The following is a 15,953-nucleotide window of genomic DNA, read 5'->3' as shown; positions in this document are numbered from 1 at the left end:
GCATTTGTCGCAACCATTAAATCTTCAAAGGCTGCGCCTTTAGTTCCCTCATTACCAATAGTACCCCTCTCCTTGTAGAAAGAAACGAGTGTTTTCGTGTAATTATTCTTCTGAACCTTGTAGACCATTCAATTTTGTTACTCCTCTGGTCATGTCCAAGGTAACAGGAAGAGCAAAGCTGCTTTGGGAATCTGGTATCGCCGGTACCTAGAGAAGCTTCTTCTTTGCTCAGCCTTTTGTTTACCTTGTTATGGGAACTCCACAACCCGAGAGTAAAGTCACGAGTTTTGTCGAAAGGACTAAAAACACTAAAAATTATATGAACTCGGCATTAGAAGGGCGAAAAGGAAACCTTAAATGATATTGACATTTCACATTAGCAAATTCTCAATTCGTTTATCACCTCGAACACATCTTGTAAAAACGTCGTTGGCATTCCTCGCAGAAAAAGAAGTTGTGGACAAAATCAAATATTGCATTAAATGTAAACTGACTCTCTCCATCCTCAATCCTCAAAGAGAACAAACGTAGAAGAACCCATAAGCCATGGTTGTGGCACCTCTTTTCAGCAAATCTGAAAGTTCCTAACTGTGCTCTTGTTTGGATATAAAATGACCCCTTCACACCCAACTTCAATGGGCCATTTCTTACTCTAAATAAAAAACACATACACCCACCCACCCTTTGCTTTTTTGTTCTCTTTGTTTGTGCTTTAGCCATGTCGAGCGGAAAGAAAGGCCGGGGTCGCCAAAAGATCGAGATGAAAAAGATGAGTGACGAGAGCAACTTGCAAGTTACTTTCTCAAAGTGCCGTAGCGGGCTCTTCAAGAAAGCCGGTGAGATTTGCACCCTTTGTGGTGCAGATGCTGCTCTTGTTGTATTCTCACCTAGTGGAAAGCTATTTTCCTTTGGTCACCCCAATCTTGATACGGTCATATACTGTTATCTTTCCCTCGTCCCACCCCAAAACAATGGCACTATGCAATTCATTGAGGCTAACCGCAATGCCAACGTGCGCGAACTCAATGCTCAGTTGACTCAAATCAATAACATGATGCATGCCGAGAAGAAAATTGGTGATGAGCTGAGCAATTTGCGCAAGGAAATGGGGGCTAAGTTAATACATACTAACAAATTTTTGAAAGCTCGACAAAGGATCAAATTACTTTTTGAACGAAGATATGATGGGCAAAGAAAAAAAATAATAAAAGTTACTTGGCCGTGTGCTTTAATGGTGGCTTTCTGAGGATTTTTATCGTAATGGCATGGTTTCGCCTTCTTATACATTCAGTTGATTGTTATTCTTGGATTTTGACCTAGTCTCCCAAGTTTTGTTTTTTAGGGAAGTATCAACAGAGTTAGGATGTCAGGTTTCTACAATTGTTCCATTTGCATTACTCTAGACATAATCTGAAAAAGTGTTTAATGGTGAGATTAATGCAACTTGTGCCGTGTTTTTAGAGAATATCCCTACATCCAACTTGGATAGAAGATCACCGATGTTGTATAGGATTCTTGCGCATATATTTCATTTCACACAGCGAGACCTCTTATATTTTTGTAAAGGCCTCACTTTAAAATTCGCTTTAGCTTTGGTTCTCAATATATATTTTGCAGTGTTTGTTAATCGTCAAGCGATCTTCTACTATACCTTTTTGAAATGAGTTCATTACCCGACTAATAATCATATGTTCTTTAAAAGAGTGTAGGTGATGGAAATACTTCCGACTCTTTTGTCGTGAACGCCAGTAGCATGCAAGTGCTCCAAAGGCGCAGCTACAGCTAGCGACAGCAATTGCCAAAGCTGCTCCGACAGACACCACAAAACTGCATTCGTTGCGACTATTAAATCCTCAAGTGCGACTCCATCAGTGGGATAGTGATGGTGAGTTAAAATGTTTGCTGAATAAGGCACAAAAAATTGTACTTTTTAGCATATAATATACCTTAAAATTCCTGCAAGCAGGGCACCTGACTGTGAAGCAAGGGAAACGAGAATTTCTTATACTCATATTTCATTCTCCATAAATCTACCAATGGACATAAAGGAATTTGTAAAAACTTATCATCAACCAATGCACGTATTTCATTAAGAATTTTGAAACACATTCTTAAAAGACTTATAATCTAAGAAACTAAATATGAGAAGAGACATTTAAACTTTAAACACATAAGAGCATCTCCAATGGTGAACTTCATCAAAAATATTTTATGGGTCCCATTAGAGCCACATCATAAATGATGCAACTCATTTATATTTTACTTCAATGGTGTAATTCTAAAATACTCATTTTGGGTTCCACAAGTTTACCTCATCTATTAATATTTTTTATATATTTTGGTTTATTGCAAACAAACATATTTATTTAACTATTTTTATATATATTTACTTTTATATTTGACAAAATGATGCACTGTTTGACACTCCAGCAGGCGCACGGTTACTTTGTGTCAACCGCTGGAGGTGCTCTAAGTAATAATACAACAACGACAACCAAACATTATCCCACTAAATGAGATCGGCTACATGAATCAATCGATGTTCTAATGTTTATATTAATTAACACAAATATTAATAATAATAATAATAATAATAATGAAATTTAATAATTGCTTTATAAAAAACATACCGTGCATATCTTCTCTTCTTATTCCTAAACAAAGCTTTGTTGCCCTAATTTTAACCTAATATTTTAGCAACTTTTCCCTCCATCAAAACCTAACCATATTTCCTAATTTCCCTCCTCCAAACCCTAACCATGATTTCCTAACTCCACTCCTCCTAAAACCTATCTAATTGATTTCCATAAACCATATTTCCTAACTCCCCTCCTCCAAACCCTCACCAATATATTTTAATCCTTTCTCCTAAACCGAAATCTCTTTTTAAAACCATACCTTTCTCTTAAACGTTCCTAAACAAAGCTTTGTTGCCCTAATTTTAACCTAATATTTTAGCAACTTTTCCCTCCTTCAAAACCTAACCATCTTTTCTTTTTATTTATAAACCTAACATTGTTGCCCTAATTCCACCTAATATTTAACCTAAAAAATTATAGCCACTTTTCCCTCCTTCAAAACCTAACCATATTTCCTAATTCCCCTCCTCCAAACCCTAACCATGATTTCCTAATTTCCCTCCTCCTAAAACCTAATTCCCCTCCTTCAAAACCTAACCATATTTTCTAATTCCCCTCCTCCAAACCCTAACCATGATTTCCTAATTTCCATCCTCCTAAAACCTATCTAATTGATTTCCATATTTTCTGTTGCCATAATTTTTTCCTCACTTCCTCAACTCATTTACCCTAATATATTATCTTTTATCTTTTATTTATTAAAGTTAACCCGAATGCTAATTGTTGCCCTAATTTAACTTAAATTCAGTGCTTGCTTTTACTGTATTACCCATGTTTAAAATATCAAATTGCAGAAATCTCCTTTTTTTTTTAAAAAAAAATTGTTTCCTACTAAACATATAAACTTAAAAAAAAGAAAAACAAATCACTCCTATTAACAAATTGTTCCTATTTTATTGCAGAAATTCCCAATTCTTTTGAACGAAACAAATCCCTCCTATTCTTTTGAACAAAACAAATCACTCCTATTTTTTTTTTTAACAAAACAAATCATTATTTCCTGCTGCTTCTGCTAATAGATTTTGTTACTCGCATCCTTGGAGGTTGACTGGTCTAAACTCCCATAGAATTTCTGAATCTGCTAATATCATTTGTGTAAGATGATGATATATGCAATGATTTTCAATGTTTTTTCTTTCTCCACCATGTTTTGATTTGTAGCTTTATTTTACAAATTGTAGATTTTGTTGATGGAAATGTGGATTTGGGGATATGCAGGTATGTTTGTTTATTTCACTTTCATTATGTAATTGTTTCATTCTAATTATTATTTTTTCTTCCCTTTTTTTGAGTTTGTATAGAAGTTTTTTTTTTTTTTTTTTATTTATAAAATTGCCTCACTTTCTCTGATGGTTCCTACTATGTCGTTGGATTTATCACCAAGAAGCTGGAAGGGTTGGTTCTATCCAGAAAGTTGCAGATAGGCTTCGTTGTTACACTTGGTCATGACTTCTTCATCTCACTTCAAAATTGCAAGTGCGTTTTCTCTCTCCATGCGAAAATTATTAGCTTATCTTACAATGGAATTGATTTAATTAATTAATTCATTAAGTATGTAAAAAACAGGGCTCCACAATGATTTAATTGTTTCATTCTAATTTAATTTTTGTGTTTATATAGAAGCATTGTTATTGTGTTAACATTGAGAAGAAAAATCAAATGGATTTTTAGCTGCTCCTCCTCTTTTCTGTGACTAAGGTTAACCACACATCTTTCTTTCCATTCAATTCCTCTATTGTACAAAATAGCTTGCAATAGCTTTTTAGGCTTCTTACAAAATCAAAGTAATTGTTATATGATTGGTGTGGGGTTTGGTTTGTTGATTTTGCAGTTCAGGAATTTTCAAACTCGGGGTTGGAATAAGAGTAAGAGCATCTGTTAAGTTTGATTTTTGGTTATTTGTAATCCGATGACTTTTTGAATTGCATTGCTATCTAATTTATTATCATCTCTTTTTTTTGTTTGTTATATTCTAGAAGGAGGTTTATGCGGTGGTGGTTGTTGCAAGAAGGCCCTCGCGGTGATAATTTATACGGTGGTGGTTGATTATACTGATGTGACTGTGTCTTAGATATCCTCTGAGCTATGCAAACTACAAATTAAGTTGTAAACCATGATTCATATCATTGTTTTAATAAGGATTGGCCCAATGCTTCATGTGATATTCTATTGGCTAAATAAGGATCTATCTAACCATATGATTGTGTCTTCAAAATATGCTTAACTTACCATTAACTATAAGCATGATCATTGCAAAACATTAACTGTAAATCATACCTTACCTACATAATATAGCTATGTATTTCATGTTATTTTAATTTACGGTTTTTATGTGATGTTGAACTCCTAAATTACTAATATATTGTGCTCATCATTGACCCGTGTGGTAGCACGGGTTAGCAAATTATGAGGTTTTGCTTGACATGAAGGCAATTTCCGTTATCTGTCGTCTCATTTGCAATGACTATTAACAAGAGTCAGGGTCAGTCGTTGAAACATGATGGTGTTTATCTACCGTCTCCTGTTTTTTCACATGATATTCTATTGGCTGAATAAGGATCTATCTAAGCATATGACTGTGTCTTCAAAATATGCTTAACTTACCATTAACTATAAGCATGATCATTGCAAAACATTAATTGTAAATCATACCTTACCTACATAATATAGCTATATATTTCATGTTATTTTAATTTACGGTTTTTATGTGATGTTGAACTCCTAAATTACTAATATATTGTGCTCATCATTGACCCGTGTGGTAGCACGGGTTAGCAAATTATGAGGTTTTGCTTGACATGAAGGCAATTTCCGTTATCTGTCGTCTCATTTGCAACGACTATTAACAAGAGTCAGGGTCAGTCGTTGAAACATGTTGGTGTTTATCTACCGTCTCCTGTTTTTTCACATGATATTCTATTGGCTGAATAAGGATCTATCTAAGCATATGACTGTGTCTTCAAAATATGTTTAACTTACCATTAACTATAAGCATGATCATTGCAAAACATTAATTGTAAATCATACCTTACCTACATAATATAGCTATATATTTCATGTTATTTTAATTTACGGTTTTTATGTGATGTTGAACTCCTAAATTACTAATACATTGTGCTCATCATTGACCCGTGTGGTAGCACGGGTTAGCAAATTATGAGGTTTTGCTTGACATGAAGGCAATTTCCGTTATCTGTCGTCTCATTTGCAATGACTATTAACAAGAGTCAGGGTCAGTCGTTGAAACATGTTGGTGTTTATCTACAGTCTCCTGTTTTTTCACATGGACAGTTGTACGTCGCAATATCACGGGTTACTTCGAGAGGTGGTTTAAAAATATTGATTAATGACGACGACGGCGATGATATCGATGTTGCATCAAATGTGGTCTACAGAGAAGTTTTCCGTAATGTGTAGGACTTTTTTGTGTACTGTTCATTTTCTTACTTATTGAAACTATTTGCATGTCAACGAACTTCAATTTCCCTTTCAAAATTATATGTTATTTTAAAGTAACAGGAACTACGTACTAGAATTATGGAACAATAACAAAGTCTTTGATATTGACATTATGCTTTGATTCACGACAATTTTTAGATTCACGTGAACTAAAGTGTCTTATTTTTTCAGTGAATATTATCATTTTTAAATGACATGTGCGTTAACGCACGGGTCAATGGTCTAGTGTATTTCAAATTCACGTTTAGATAAGCATTGAAAGAATGCAAAGCATAGCAAACATAAACATTTGATAATTTAAAAATATTTATTGAGACAAATCGAACAACATGTTACATGTGAATATATATATATATATATATATATATATATATATATATATATATATATATATATATATTGGCTAGATTCACATACTGATAAGTGTGGAGAAGTAAAAATTTGTATGTCAGAACCACCTCCTCTACAAATAATATCTTACATATTATTGTTATTTTAAGCCTGCGGGCTAAACATATCGGTTTGTGGGCTTGATCCATAAACCCAGCTCTAGTAACTCTAATAACTATAAGAGATTTACTTTTCCTACATTTTGCATTTCCTCGCACGCCCTATTTTTTTTTTTCAATTGTACCCCTGGTCTGGATTATGTTTTCCGAAAAAGATTGTTAGAATTTTGCAGATTAATCCGGATATTAAAATTTGGAAAGGGCTTTTTCCAGAACTTTTTCAATTTTAAGCTTTGAAATTCGTAAAATAAATACAAATAAACATATAAACCAGAAATAAAAAGACAAAAAGATATCCCCGTGAGCTTAGCTCAGTTGGTAGGGATATTGCATATTATATGCAGGGGCTGGGGTTCGAACCCCAGACACTCCACTGCTCCACAATTTAATTGTGTGAACTCTGGCCACTAGGCTACTTGACCAAAAAAAAGACAAAAAGATAAAAACAACACATTTTATTAATATATGAACAATACATTACAATAATGTTGAAGCTTTTTAAGCTTATTACATAAGAACCTAATTCTATTTCTAATCTCCTAAGAGCCTAATTCTAATCTCCCAAGAGCCTAACCACTGGTATGTGATAGGACATACCAATAGCTTCCCTGTTGGAGGGCAACCAGGGGAGGAGGGAAGAGGAGGGCGGGAAGAAGAAAACAACGCCCCTGAGGGAGGTAGGGGGTGCTCAAACTTACGCCCAGACAAACCAAGCTAAGAACCACACTGACCCATATGACCCCCCAAATGAACCGCACTTCTTTGCAGTGCGGTTCCATCCTCATTGACCGTTCATACAAACCTTGAAAGTTTTCAACGAGACCCTTATCTATGAAAGGTCAAAGATGGAAAACCATGGTTGTAGAAGGAAGAAGAGGAGGAGAGGGTGGAAGAGGATGTTGTGAGAAATGGTGGGGTTTGGAAGGCTATTTATAGGGAGGGTGGGTCAAAAAACGGTTGGGAGGTCATAAATGTAGTCAAAAAATGTGGTAAAACACGTTTTCTTGACTTGACCACCGACAAAAACATGTGGTGCAAACCACCGGCCATGACACTAATGCAGTCCGGAAAATATAATCCGGAGTGTACCTTTGTTTTCCGGAATATATTTTCCGGATTAATATGATACTGGTGAACGAGGGAAAAGTTGGTACTTCTTGTAGGGTTAAGGAAGTTCTGGACTGTATAATCCGGAAAGCTTCAACATTGGATTCTTTTGTGTGGATCCATTAATGTAGGTTGGGACGGTTACAACCACTAACACGTTTTCATTGATTGTACTAATGACCTAGGACTTATTTTAGGCTATAAATAGGCTTTTATCTTCAACAAATACCTTCATTCTTCACTTCATCTTTTTTCTTCCATTTTCTTCAAATGTTTTTAGTTTTTTAGGGGTGTCGGTGGTGTCATGGTCATTGTTGACCGTTCATATGAACCCTGCAATTGCATTGCAGCTTGTGTGGGGTTCATATAAAGGTCAACAGAGACCCCTGACATCAAAGAAAGGCACAAAAAAGCACATAACAATATGGTCCGAATTTCGTTTTCCGGTCACTAACAATCTTGTCCGGATTATATAATCCGAACCAGGGGTATTTTTGGAAATTTTGCAAGGCGCGCGAGAAGGCAGCAGGGTGGGAAAAGTAAATCTCTAACTATAAATATTGGGTTTCTGATAGACAACTTTGACACCACCATATTGTTAGGGTTTTAGACACCACCATATTAAGGTGTAATATTTGACCTAAGTAAGAAACTAGTCAACATGTCTTCTCCTTCTTCAATAAGACTTGATCTCGATGGCAACCCAATTAAGCCGATAACAATCTGCATTATCGACACCGGAGGTTTCATTGGTTCTCACCTCTGTGAGAAGCTCATGCTCCAAACCCCTCACAAAGTTCTAGCACTAGATGTTTACAACAACAAACTCAAACATCTCTTGGAGCTTGAAACTCTTCCATGGAACAACCATTTTGAGTTTCACCGTTTGAATATAAAAAACGATCCCATACTCGAAAGTCTAATCAAAACCACATATTTGGTCATAAACCTTGTTGCAATCTACACTCCTATTGATTACAACACAAGTCCTCTTCACACAATTTACAACAACTTCATTGTTGCAATTCCAGTGGTGAAGCATTGTTCCGAAAATAACAAGAGACTCGTTCATTTTTCTACATGTGAGGTTCATGGGAAAACTATTGGTAGTTTTCTCCCTAAAGATAGTCCTCTTCGTCATGATCCTGCTTACTATATGCTCAAAGAAGATGAATCTTCGTGCATTTTTGGTTCGATCGAAAATCAATGATGGTCATATGCATGTGCAAAGCAATTGATTGAGAGGTTGATTTATGGTGAAGGTGATGAAAATGGGTTGGAGTTTACAATTGTGAGACCTTTTAATTGGATTGGACCAAGAATGGATCTCGTTCCTAGTGTTGATGGTCCAAGTGAGAGAGTTCCTAGGGTTCTTGCTTGCTTCAGCAACAATCTTCTTCGTGGAGAGCCGTTGAAATAAGACATATCCTCGATAGACATCCAATGAGGAGTGTTATGAATATTATTGTGGATGTCCATAAGGCATAGATGTATAACTATTTGGTCCATTTACCATTATTATTGTATTCTAACATTCTTGTATTTCCCTATAAATAAGGCTCATTCGTAATGAAATGATATACACAAGAGACAATTGAAACTCTCAATTTTCTTTCTCTCTCTCCTTCACCTCTATTTTATAACTGTTCTAGACCGGTTAGAGGACCAAACCGCACATCGACATGTGGTCGGACTTGCACCGCCTTAAGACTCCGCACCTAAAGGAGCACGCTAGATTGCGTGCACCGTGCTGCACAGAAGCTCGCCGTCGCGCAAGGATCACCCTACATGTGTCCTGCACCGTCCCTAATCACACGTCGCATTACGTGGAGACAGTAGTGGCCAACGTGCGCCTATATAAGGGTGAACTTGCTTCACCTTCTAGGTATACATCACTTTTGACAACACTTCTTACACACTCTTTCTCAGTTCCATTACTAACTTGAGCGTCAGAGTACTAACGTGCCTACAGGCACCTTTCATCCCACCGTGAAGACTCAACGCCGCCGCACCGAAAGTGGTTACCATCACACCGGAGAATTCACTGTTGTCGTTGCCACTCGACCGTTCTCGCCAGACAGATCAATAACAAAAGCAAGGTTTTACAATTCAGTTTCTGAAAAGTGTGTACTTAAAAAAAAAAATTAGAAAACAAGAATGAGAGGTACATAAGTGAATGGGAATTTTCCTTAAGCAAATCAGCCGTTGGAAAGATGCATTTAGAGAGGAATTTTATCACACCAAAATCACTTGGGAATTACACATCTAAGAAAATATTATAATTTTCATTTTGCATGAATATGTATTCCTAGATAAAAAATAAAAAAAAAAAAAAAAAAAAAAAACACGTTTTTTGTCTCATTCTCATGTGTGACCTATGTTGCTGACACCATTCAGTCATCATAATTTCATTTCTATCATTAAGTACTTTTTTGTGTTTGACAAAAATACTCTCGTTCATATTTTATAATCTAAACCATTTTTTTTTTTCGATTTTTAGATTATATATTTTGAATCCCCTAAAATCACCCGTTCTTACTCGGTTTTGGCGAACTTTTCGACCAACGTAGTTTTCTCCCTCCTGATGCATGTCGCCATAACAAATGCATGGAACCAATCACCATACAGAGACGAAAGACCAATTAACAAGGAATCCATCAAACTTCCAGAACCCACAGAGGAAACAATCATCTTTCTCACTCAGCCTAGAAAAGTAAAGAGAAAAGGAAACTATGAGGGAGAAGGGAAACGTCCCCCAAAAGCACATCGAGGAAGAATAATAGGCACGATGAGAAAAAGGGAGATGTTCCCTGTTTAAATAGCCTATGAACTATTCGAATCAATGGACCAGATAAAGGGGAGCTTGGGAGTCACGATCTAACGGCTAAAAGCAGCATTGGAAAAAATGAAACGCAGTCAAAACGACGCGCGCGTGAAGCACCTTTCCCGGACCGCGTGCAACTCACGAAGCTTACAGTTACAAGTGGAAAGCTAGCTGAACGACCATTACATCTAAATGTTTCAGTTTGAAGCATTAAATGGCAACTACCCCCACTAACTCGACACGGACGCCACCTTTCTCATAACAAAGCAACAAAATAATCTTTTTACAAGCAAAAACTTCAGAGGCGCCAACGTTTGCAGGCGCCCGAACGAACGCCCTCTCTACAACTATAAGCCATTGCACCATAAGGGCACCAATGTCTTACGGGGCAACTGTTCTGGACCGGTCAAAGGATCAGTCCCACACACGTGGCCTAAACTTGCACCGCCTTAAGGCCCCGCGCCTGAAGGAATATGCCAACTTTAGTGCACCACACCACATCTAAACACGCCCCCACGCGAGGACCACCCTACACATGTCCCTAATCACACGCCACAAAACTCGTAGACGGTTATTCTCAACGTGCGCCTATATCTTTACTTCACCCTCAAGGTACAATTCATTTTTCACAATACTTTTTCTACATACTCTTTCTCAATTCCATTACTGGCTTTAGCGTTCCACCGCGAAGAATCATCGTCACCCTACCGGAGCATTTTCCGCCACCGTTGTCTCTCATCCATCGTCACGAGATAGATCACTTTTCAACGGTGGTGGTTAATTTGGAAAAAAAAGTAGATATCACTAGTGGCTATAAGAACATTGATATGCACAAACATGAATCCAAATCTGAGATTATCCACTTTTTCACACCTAACCACCAAGCTATTTAAAAATAGGCTTAAATGTGTGTTTAGTCCCTGCACTTTCGCCCAGTTTTGGCATTGGTCCCTGCGCTTTTTTTTGTTTGGCATTGGTCCCTGCACTTTCTAAAACTTTTGGCTTTAGTCCTTCCGTTAACTTTCCGTTAAAAAAAAAAACCAAAACTAACGGTGTGCCACGTGGCCCAATCATGACATGCCACGTGGCACACTAAAAACAAAATTTTATAATTGAAATAAATTTAAAATAATTAATTAAAATAAGAAGATTAGAAAAGAAAGAAGAAGAAAACACGGGAAAGAGAAGAGAAAGAGGGAAGTAATGGGTTTAGGGTTTCAACTTCAACCCTAACCCTGATTGATTTTAATTCCGACCATCATCCTGTTCTGATTCCGACCACCATCCTCTTCTTTCTCTTCGATTTTGCTCACGATTACGACCACCACCTTCACGATTCCGACCATCACGATTCCGACCACCATCCTCTTCTGATTCCGACCACCACCTTCGAGTTTGCGTTTTCAATTGACGGTTCGTTTTACTCTTCTGATTCTTCTTGTTTATGAAGTTTGTTTGTTTGTTTCTGTTATGAATTTTGTTTGTTTCTATTATTATGGATAATACTATTTTGTTTGTAGTGCTCTTTTGGTCTGTTTTTCTTGCTTGCCGCACCTGTTGTTTGTGTTTCGTTGTAGTGCGCTTGCATGGCCTTCTTGTAAAAGTGAAACTGAAAAGTTGTTGATTTATTTTAAAAGCAACGTGTGTTGATTCTTTCTTTTCTTATTATATGTTTTTTTTATACAATCTATTATTATATGTTAACTAAGTCAATTTATGTTCTTTTCTGTAACTTTCCATTTCTTTAATGGCATGTGGGGGATCATATGTATATATTCTCTTTGTGTTGTATGTGGGTATCTGGATTACAATGTGTAGGGTCAATATTTTATTGTTTCTACTCTCTCCTTTTGTGTGGACATGTGCTTTATTGTGTTTTTTTTCTACAAGTGGTTTTTTTTTTTTATCGTTTTTGCTACTTTTTTGTATGTTTGGTTCAAACTTCATGCAGTTGTTTATCTATATATGCAGAAATGAGTTTCAATGTTGTTTTCCATCATGGGGGTCAGTTTGTAAGAGATTTGATTGTGTATTATAGGGGTGGTGATGTAACTGTTGTTGAGGGTCTAGACAAGGATAAATTGAGTTATTTTGAAGTAGAGGGTATAATGACAGATAAAAAATATGCTAAGAATAGTTTCAGAATGTGGTGGAAAGTAGAGGAGGAAATTGCTTACAAGAAGTTGAGATTGGATGCTGATGCTATGGATATTGTTGATTATGCGTTAAGTAACAAAGTTGATGCTCATATATATCTTGAACATGGTGTTGATAATATGTTTTCTGTGGATGCTCCTGTATGTCTTGAATTACAAGCGTTAAATGATGTTGTGGAAAATGTTGATGCTGGTGGATTTGAAGAAATTGAAGGTGATTATGGAGGTGATTCTGAAAATGATTCTTATAGCAGTGAAGATGAAGCCAAAGGAATTCATTTGGATGATAGTGAAGATGAGAGAGCTTTAGGAATGGACGATGGATTTGGTTTAAGCGATGGTGATGATCCAGAGTTTCAACCTTCAAGAATGATGATTGATGAAAATACTTACAATTTGAAAACTCATTCAAATGAAAAAGTGGGGGGAGGTAGTTCAAGTAGTGCACCTGCAATATGTGATGTACCTGATGAATCACTAAATGACAAGTTTGAAATTGAACACGAGTATCTCAGTGAAGAACTTGGAAGCAGTGATCCTGATGACTTTGACAATGAGAAGGGACTTAAAGATGACATTTTTAGGATGGAGGAGTTGACCAAGAAATACAAGTTCAATGTTGGGTTGCAATTTAAATCATTGAATGAGTTCAAGGATGCTATTATAGAGTGGAATGTTCTAAATGGGAAGGAGATAAGGTTCAAGAAAAATGACTTGGAAAGGGTTAGAGTGGAGTGCAAGATGAAGTGTGGTTTTGAGGCTCTTGTAAGTAAAGTGGGAGGCAAGCACACGTTCATGATGAAAACATGCAAAGGAGACCACAAATGTTCCTGGCAAACAAAAAATACAAGTGCTACTGCCAAGTGGGTGTCAAAGTCAGTAGCTAACAACATGTTTACGGGTGACCATGTGACGATAAATGACATTGTGGATTTTGTGGGGAAAAATTACTCTGTGAATATCACCTTTTGGAGAGCTTGGAAAGCAAAACAGATGGCTAAGGAAATTGTAGAAGGTAATGCTGCACGACAATATAGTCTATTGTGGAGGTATTCTGCGGAGCTTAAGAGAGTATGTGCCGGTAACTCGTGCGAGATCAACATGGAGAGACCACATCCAACTTTACAGCCTAGGTTTGGAAGCTTTTATTTTTCATTTGATGGTTGCAAAAAAGGATTTTTGACAGCATGTAGACCTTTTATCGGTGTTGATGGTTGTCATCTAAAGACTAGATATGGAGGACAACTTCTTATTGCAGTTGGAAGAGGCCCAAATGATCAATATTTTCCTTTAGCATTTGGAGTGGTCGAGACTGAAACCAAAGAATCATGGAGATGGTTTCTAACATTGTTATTAGAGAATATTGGACAGGATAAAATATGGGTTTTCATATCTGACCAACAAAAGGTAATTATGTTGTTGTTTGTAATTATGTTGTGTTTATTATTCTGATTCCTATTTGAAGCAGAAAACTCAAAAGTTCATTTTTTATGCTTATATATGCTTGTGTTTTTATTGTAGGGGTTGATTTCTATTTTTGAAGAGATGCCTCTAAGATTAGAACATAGGTTATGTTTGAGGCATCTGTATGCCAACTTTAAGAAAAGGTTTGGTGGAGGCACTCTAATAAGAGATCTCATGATGGGGGCAGCTAAGGCAACCTACTTGCAAGCTTGGGAGAAGAAGATGTCATAGTTGAAAGCGGTCAATCCGAAGGCATGGGAGTGGCTGATGGGTTTTCCCACAAAGTTGTGGTGTAAGCATGCTTTGTCTTTTTATCCTAAGTGTGATGTATTAATGAATAATATTTCAGAGGCATTCAATAGTACTATCTTGGGTGCTAGGGCCAAGCCAGTTTTAACTATGTGTGAATGGATTAGGCTTTATTTGATGAATAGGATGGCAACTTTACAGTATAAACTAGGTAGGTACGAAGGTAGGATAATGCCTACACCTATGAAGAGATTAAATAAGGAGATTGAACTTAGTGGAGGATGGTCACCACACTGGTCTACACCAACATCTTTTCAAGTTACTCATCATCTTAAAAGCAGTGGTTTTATTGTTAACTTAGATAAAATGACTTGCACATGCAACTTTTGGGAGTTAGTAGGCATACCTTGTAGACATGTTGTAGCAGCTATGGGTTTTATAAATCAAAATCCTGAGGACTTTGTTGATCAATATTATTCAAGGGAAGCATATGAACTTTGTTATAGTTTTAGTGTTAGTCCTATTAATGGTCAAGATATGTGGCCTACTGTTGAAGTTGAAGACATGCTCCCCCCACAATACAAGAGAGGTCCTGGTAGACCAAAAAAGCTGAGGAGAAGGGAAGCTGATGAAAACCCAAAGACCGGAAAACCTAATACTAGGGGTCTTAATAGGTGCACAAATTGTGGCCAGCCCGGTCATAATGCTAGGGGTTGCAAAAGAACAGAAGTAAACCCATCTGCACAGCAAAGAAAGGTATATAATCACTTAAATATTTTGTATAATTTTTTTTGTACTTAACTCTCTATAAGCCTAATCATGTTTATTTTGACAGAGAAAACCCAAAAAAAATGCTCATGCAGCGACTACCTCCAATGCACCTGCAACTGCTGCTTCAAATGCAGAAACACCTTCTAATACACCTGTCACTACTGCTTCAAATGCACCTGTTGTGACTGCATCCAGTGCCCAAGTTCCACATGTTACTATTGTGCCTGTTTTGATTGCATCTGGTGCCTAAGTTTCACATGTTACTGCTGCACCCATTAAAAAGGTAAATGTAGCAGATGTTGGTGTTATTTTGTACTTGTTTGCCTTATTAAGTGCCTTATGCATTCCATTTTTTTCTTCTGTTGCACTTGTGTTAACTTGACAGAGTAAAGGCAATAAAACAAAGAAATCTGCCTCTAATATCAATTCTAATGTACGTGCTGTTGATTGTAATCAAAGTGGTGCTGTTGAACTTAATGCACCAATTGACAGTCAGTTAAATGACGGCGACGATGATGAAATTGTAGCAGCTGTCGAGGAAGCAGAACGTGCACTTGGCATTAAAACGGTTCATGCAAGCCAACCCACACCATCTTTGAAAATTCAAAGGCAAATTGCCAAACCATTAAGTTGCACTGCACCACAAAAGGTATGTTGCCGCTTATGTTCAAAGGCAAATTACCAAACCATTAGTCTTGAATCTATGCTAAACCAATAAGTTTTTCAACTCATGTGTAGGGAAAGAAGCGAAAACCAACCGGGCCATCAAGGGTGA

At 36.9% G+C, this 15,953-nt stretch overlaps 2 protein-coding genes, 1 long non-coding RNA gene and 1 pseudogene across 4 annotated transcripts; all 4 read left to right on the top strand.

Moving 5' to 3' along the window:
- The first annotated feature begins 718 nt into the window (after positions 1–718).
- Positions 719–1,246, top strand: LOC25480366 (agamous-like MADS-box protein AGL62). The gene has a single exon (XM_013587188.3). It carries the CDS (start codon positions 719–721, stop codon positions 1,244–1,246), a length of 528 nt encoding a protein of 175 aa, XP_013442642.3.
- Positions 1,247–3,693: 2,447 nt separating this feature from the next.
- LOC120578038 (uncharacterized) lies at positions 3,694–4,715 on the top strand. The gene is made up of 4 exons (XR_005643991.1): positions 3,694–3,734; positions 3,821–3,857; positions 4,027–4,115; positions 4,616–4,715. It is a non-coding gene; the product is annotated as an uncharacterized lncRNA (long non-coding RNA).
- A 3,660-nt stretch (positions 4,716–8,375) lies between these two features.
- On the top strand, positions 8,376–9,134 carry LOC25486484 (UDP-D-apiose/UDP-D-xylose synthase 1-like; annotated as a pseudogene).
- Positions 9,135–14,276: 5,142 nt separating this feature from the next.
- On the top strand, positions 14,277–15,953 carry LOC112419365 (uncharacterized). 2 transcript variants are annotated; one of them, XM_039830113.1, is made up of 4 exons: positions 14,277–15,163; positions 15,243–15,461; positions 15,709–15,827; positions 15,917–15,953. In XM_039830113.1, exons 1-2 carry the CDS (start codon positions 14,426–14,428, stop codon positions 15,426–15,428), a joined length of 924 nt encoding a protein of 307 aa, XP_039686047.1. In that variant the 5' UTR covers positions 14,277–14,425; the 3' UTR covers positions 15,429–15,461; positions 15,709–15,827; positions 15,917–15,953. The 2 variants fall into 2 exon arrangements, with proteins under 2 accessions (XP_039686047.1, XP_024632749.2); XM_024776981.2 differs by having other exon boundaries at positions 15,671–15,827.

The sequence above is a fragment of the Medicago truncatula genome, chromosome 2 (assembly GCF_003473485.1).
Source record: "Medicago truncatula cultivar Jemalong A17 chromosome 2, MtrunA17r5.0-ANR, whole genome shotgun sequence".
NCBI classification, from domain to species: domain Eukaryota; kingdom Viridiplantae; phylum Streptophyta; class Magnoliopsida; order Fabales; family Fabaceae; genus Medicago; species Medicago truncatula.
Note: the sequence above shows the minus strand (reverse complement) of the source record. Positions and strands in the feature narration are given on the sequence as shown.